This window comes from Sebastes umbrosus, chromosome 18, assembly GCF_015220745.1.
Source record: "Sebastes umbrosus isolate fSebUmb1 chromosome 18, fSebUmb1.pri, whole genome shotgun sequence".
Taxonomy (NCBI): domain Eukaryota; kingdom Metazoa; phylum Chordata; class Actinopteri; order Perciformes; family Sebastidae; genus Sebastes; species Sebastes umbrosus.
In genome coordinates, this window is record NC_051286.1 from 4,031,851 (window position 1) to 4,038,373 (window position 6,523).

General features: G+C 44.0%; 1 protein-coding gene across 1 annotated transcript in view; it reads right to left on the bottom strand.

The window, feature by feature from the left end:
* Positions 1-1,477: 1,477 nt before the first annotated feature.
* slc30a1a (solute carrier family 30 member 1a) overlaps positions 1,478-6,523 on the bottom strand; it is a 9,144-nt gene continuing 4,098 nt past the window's right edge. The window contains exon 2 of the mRNA XM_037751033.1: positions 1,478-4,106. Coding sequence (XP_037606961.1) covers positions 3,202-4,106 — 905 coding nt within the window. The 3' untranslated portion in view covers positions 1,478-3,201. The remainder of the gene's footprint in view (positions 4,107-6,523) is intronic.

The window sequence follows — 6,523 nt, forward strand, 5'->3', positions numbered from 1 at the left end:
ACGACTTTTTTCCTGTAATATTATGACATTATTCTCGAAATTTCAGATTTTTCCCCCCTCATTGTGGCCCTAATACTCCGTCGTACTACAGTAACCCAGAGCGGACAAACCAAACACTGGCTCTAGATAGCGCCATTCACGTATTTGCTTCAGCCAACAAAAGTTTCAGTTGGTTCCTATCTGCAACGTCACAGCTAGATGCCACCATATCCTCCACACTGCACCTTTAATAACCATTTACTCATTATGTTAATAGAAAACATTAACCAGGTGGCATTAATTTTCCTTCCACTGTTGCAAATTAGTTGTATATAAACATAATTTCTGGGAGACGGGGGTCAATAATAGATGAGAGGCACAGACTGAGGTCAGCAGTGGATGCACACAGACCCACAATGCTCTGCAGTAAAGGTGCAAAGATCACCTGACTTTTACACAAAGAGCACAAAAAGAGAGCTGCCCCGTGCATGAACCTCTTTCTGTCCACATGAAAAGGGACAGACAGCGAGGAGAGAGCAGCCCGGCAGCACTGAGGAATGCTGGGTAGAGCCCCGTGCTTGTTGCCGTTGGAATGCCCCCGGGGCCTCTTACATAAGTCCCATTAGGCCGGTGGCGGCGGCTGCTGCTGCTCCGTTAGCCACACATTCACATTCAGCAGCCACACCAGACTATCACTGAAACTCAGCCACATATTCAACCAAGCATCCGCTTCTTCACACCGCGGAGAAGAGCTGGGAGACGCTGTAATTATGGACTTTATGTAATTGCAGCATGACACCCACAACAACTCACTCACACTTCAGGTTTACTAGTAACCATTATTACTGTTTAGGTGGTCTGAGGTTTTGTAGTTGGACAGAAGACGTGAGCCACAAACATCCTGTTGGCCTTAACATGTGTGTTGCTTTACATACAATCTGTTTGTTTGTGGTTTTTAAAGACAAATAGATTTAAACTCCCACCACAAGTTTTGGGGGCAGGTTCTGTTGAGAACATCAGTTATCAATACACAGTAGAAAAGAGGCTTAAAATGGATCTTTTTTCTGATTCTGGTCCCTCCAAGTTTCACTTTGAGGTTATTTTTTTGTCTCTTTGTGGTTGTTTTACAACATTTTGAGGTTGTTTTTTGTCTCCTTGAGGTTGTTTTTAGTCTCTTTGTGGTCGTTTTACAACACTTTGAAGTTGGTTTTTAGTCTCTTTGTGGTTGTTTTACAACACAGAGGTTGTTTTTAGTCTTTGTGGTTATTTTACAACACTGAGTTTGGCTTTAGCCTCTTTGAGGTCGTTTTTAGTCTCTTTGTGGTCGTTTTATAACGCTTTGAGTTTTTTTTTTTTGTCTCTTTGTTGTTGTCGTATTACAACACTTTGAGGTCGTTTTTTGTCTCTTTGAGGTTGTTTCTTTAAATCAAATAAAAAATAACACTAATTTATTTTTGACTGAAAAAGTCAGAAAGTAAAAATAAGGCAAAAGGACAAATTTGGGTTCATCAACTGTACCAAACAGCCATATTTTTTTTTTTTATTTCACAATGACACATTGGACAGGTACTGTAGATATATATATAGTATATCAAAAACACATCAGTTGACATGTCATATCTAAAATTAAAAAACACTCGTTTCAATTTGCACATAGAGCTCAAGTCTTAAAAGACACGGAATAAAAGTGACCGAACATTACAAATGAAGGAACGCGTCAAAATACATTTCCCAGCACATATTTCTATATTGCATACACATTTACTCAGGAGTGTAGATCTGAAACACGTCGATGGATCGCCTTTAAATGATATCTGTGGTGAACGATGAGGGAATCAATTTCAAAAGGCCACCATACGGACTTCAATTCAGCAGAAACAGCCTGCTCAGCTGCCCAAAGCAGAGGGCAGACGACGAGCTAGAAGGTCAGTCATTCCCTACATGGTTATGAGAAATGTTGGGGGATACCAGCAGGTACTGGTAAGCAGCAACTGGAGCTCTTAGAGGAGCTCCTGAACGTCCAGGTTTCACTCAGTTTGGTCATGCAAACATAGAAGAACGTCCTGGAAATATAAAACCTCCCTCAGCGTAGATTGTGACATGGTGCCGAACACATTCGTGAGGGTTTTTAAATGAAAATCTACAGCCATCACCAGAAAGCTTTCCAGTACAGATTCATCCGGAGAATGTTGTTTCATTAACAGCTTACAGTGCTCATTACCTCACAACACACCCAACCCTCTGGCATCACATTTATGAATAAACATTTAGGTGACTGCGTCAATGCAAGAGGTTCGTTTACACTGTGTCAACTACTTTAATGCTATAAACACAGCAGGTTTTCTGTATTTAAAAGGCAAGGTGAGAGAGGTGTTGATACGGCGTCTGTATCGTACTAATGACTGCGAGTAAAACCGAGTCAAGGCCAGAGAGAAAAGTCTTGAGAAATCATTATATAAAATGTCACATTTGAAAAAAAACTGACTACAGCATAGATGGTCTGTCAAAAAATTCAAGACAGAAAAAAAAAATGTTTTCTATCATCCAAACTAAATATTACAAACAGCATCTACAGAGAGAAATAGATCATTTCTAATAACTTAAAAATAGTTAAATTATTATGCAATACAATACTCTTCCATTTGGGGCCAGAGGGTAAGAAAATAGATCTGCTCAAAGCCTACGCAAAAAAACAAACAAATAAGGTGTTTGCCAACAGGTCCAAAGGCTAAACAACATAACCTAGTGATGTGTGCTCCGACTTGCATGTGTTGAGTGTGTCCTTTTTGGAGGAGAGGACGGTCTCTCAGATCCCTTCAAGTCCTGCAGTGAGAAGCTTTGGCACACAGAAACACCATTGGGACGAGATGACGCATCACAACACGGTGCTAATGAGGGACACTCATGCAGGCCTCGCTCCAGTCCTGGAGGAGATAAGGTCAGTGAACCCCGACATGCATCGCCACCATACTGCCAGGGCGACAAGAGACAGAGGAGAGGCTGGGAGGGAGGGAAGGGGGAGATAGGTATACAGAGAAAGAAATGGCTCAAATGCATGAACACAGAGCAGCCGTAATAGGGGGGGTGATGACGGAGAATAAAAGTTATGGAAAATGATCTCTTGGTAGGGCCACGAGCGGTCAGAAAGATAACATGACAGTGATTTCAGTCTGGTATGGTGGTTTTCCAGCTTCCCCTCTGTTTCTCTCTACCCCCTCCATCTCACAGAGACGACTCCACCTCTCTAGCGATGGTGATCTCGGCCTCGGACCGAGGGAGCACCTCAACGCCAGCGGCCTGGTCCGGGGTCTCGCTGATCACCTCCAGGGCCGAGGCGGCGGCGGCAGCCTTGCACTCACCGCCGGCCTTCTTATCAGCGTTCTGTTTGTCTGCGGAGCCGCAGCACAGCTTGGGAGCACACTGAGTCCGACAGGAGAGCTCGCAGAGCGAGTCCCGAGACTCCGAGTTGAACGTGACGAACTCGGGCTGGATGGTGGTGGCGTGGATGCCCTCGTCGTGGAAGAAGTCCTTGATGCGCTTGGCCACCTCCATGTAGGACGTGGGGTCGTGGCACTTGATGTGCGCCGTGGCGATGATGCGACTGCCGGCCAGCTGCCAGATGTGCAGCTCGTGGATGGCCAGGACGCCCTCCAGGCCGAGCAGACGCTCGTTGAGCCGGTGCATGTTGATCTGCTTGGGCACGGTCTGCAGCAGGATGAGCGCCGACTCTTTGAGCAGCGGGTAGGTGGTGTACAGCAGGATGCACACCATGATGATACAGAGCGTGGGATCCAGGTAGAGGACCCAGCATGGGCCGGCGAACTTCATGGCCGACATGGTGGGGCCGTCCAGCAGGTCGACCAGCGTGTGGTTGACATGCTGGTGGTCCGTGGTGTGGCTGTCGATGCACGGATTAATACACGTCTCACCGTCTATGCAGGGCTGCCACACAAAGGTGAATATGAGAGAATTGACCACCACGATGACAGAGCCGAGGGCGTCACCCAACACGTGCAGGAAGACGCCGCGCATGTTGAGCTGCGACGCCGCTTCGTGTTCATGGTCCATCTCCTCATAGTGGGTGTTGCCATTCATCTGCACATCTGTGCCGTCTTTACAGCTGATTTCTGAAGAGAAAAACAAAGTTAAGTTTAGTTTACCTGCCAAATAGCCTGCAGTCACTGACAGATTATGAGACAACAAGCCCATGGATACAGACATATAAAAATCCTTCAGCAAGACACCCAGACTGAAAGAGACACAAAATGACAACAAAACATGGCAGTCACGTCATTTTCTGTCTCTATGTGGTCATTTTGTATCTTTGTGGTCGTTTTACAACTCTTTGAGGTTGTTTTTTGTCTCGTATTTTGTCTCTTTGTGGTAATTTTTAGCCTCCTTGTGGTGGTATTACAACACTTTGAGGTTGTTTTCAGTCCCTTTGTAGTCGTATTACAACATTTTGAGTTGGTTTTTTTTGTGCCTTTGTTGTAATTTTTTGTCTCTTTGAGGTTGTTCTTAGTCTCTTTGTGGTCATTTTGTGGTCGTATTTTGTCTCTTTGTGGTCGTATTACAACATTCTTAGGTTGTTATTTGTCTAAGGTTAGTTTAATTTCCCAGAACTTGAGGTGAACTTTTAATAATCAGATGGCCTTTCACAGTGCGATACTAGTAGAGCATTCAAAATAGATATAAAGACAATACAGAAAAATAGAAATATTGCTTTGAGAAATTACAGGAAATCAACAACAACAATCTCATTGCCGTGCCAAATAAAAGCTGTAATAAATTAGACAGCCGTAAGGAGATTCCTAGAAGATGCTATCAGTGCTTAATTGCTCAGTTACATCATTTGGTGTCAAAGCACAAGTCCAACTGAAACAAAGAAGCCAGAACTCAGCCTGCGAAGTTATCAGGTGAAACGTGTCAGAGCTGCTCCATTAAAAAGTCAAGAGGAGGATGACTACGGGCAATTTACGAAGACATTCAGTCCATTAAGGTGACGTAGAAGTGTGTTTTTTTCTTGCTAACAATGCGCTAGCTTTCACCGTGGAAGACAATGAGGGACTGTGCTATAACTGCTCGGGGCTACAAACAAGAGAAACGTACCAGACAGCCGTGCTGGATTATATGAAAGAAAACCCCCAGCATGTGGGATCCTAAACGCTCCAAAACACTCTACAGGAATTCAAGCATTCATTCAATTAGTAATTGCAGGCGGTGTGGTAACGTACGCAGCTCTAAGGGAACGGCACCTGAGCAATGGCTGCTCTCTTCCAGCCAGGGACGCCGCCGGGTCATTCATCAACGGCTAATAGTGTGGCTGGGGCTGTCGGCTCCACGGCTACACTGATGTATGACCCAGTAAGAGCCATCGGGGCATGGTGAGGGTGGGGGTAGCCTCCACTTATTGAAACTGGCAGGGCCTAACAGTGTGGGGGGAGAAGTGGTCTTCTGTACGGGTTTAACTCTTCAGTGGACTTTTGGGGGTGGGGGAAAAAAAAAAAATCGATTCACCTATGCATGGAAGTTTTTTAATGCAAGAATTGATATTGCTTTGATTTGCTTCATTTGAGTCTATGCAGAGGTATAAGGAAGTTACAGCTTTTATTGTTGTAGTCTGAGTAACGTGACATCATATCCGTTCCGTATCCGTCAACCAAAGCAAACCACAGCGTGGAAGTAAAAAACAGAGGAGGGTCAGCGTGGATACGACCTGCTGCCTCACATGTTAAATCCAGCGTGGAAAACACTACACATCCAGTAAAGTATGGAAACACTTTGGGTTTCACACATTGACAGGAAAAGCAGAGCTAGACATCACGGCTAAAGCTGCATGCTAACTCCGTCATGAACAGGAAACGTTATTGTATTGCGGTAACGTGCGGTCAAGCCGGCCGTCGCTCTCATCTCCTTGGTCAAATGGGCCGGCACTACAACTGTAGAGCACCCATATGCTAACATTTATGTTAAATGCATTCAAACGGCCCCGATGGAGCTGACCATGGATGGATAAAGAGAACGGAGCTGACGGGAGAGCTAGAGACGAACTTGGCGAAGTTAGAGGAAGTATACACGTGTGACTACGTTATGTTTTCAAAATAAGGTGTTAACAAAGGGAACTGTATATACAAAATACATATATGGAAATAAGATTGATTGAAGAAAATACCACTAATTTTTTTAGGGAAATGTCTTTATTCTTTGATTTTTTTTGGTTGCTGGAACAAATTAAATAAATAATGCCTGTCAATGACTGATATATTTGACATACTTGCTGAAAATCAAACATTTTACTTTATTAATTTTGAGATTTTCAAAGTAAAAGTCTCTAGAAAGGTATGATTCAACTTTTCACCGTTGTCTAGTGTTAAAAAAGTTAAAACTTGCAATAAATAATAATATCGAATCGCAATATATATCGAATCGGCACCCAAGTATCGTGATAGTATCGAATCGGGAGATAGGTGTATCGTCCCAGCCATAGTGGTCTATTGTCAACAAGCAGACATCTTATTTAACCACAACTAACGAAACGATGAGT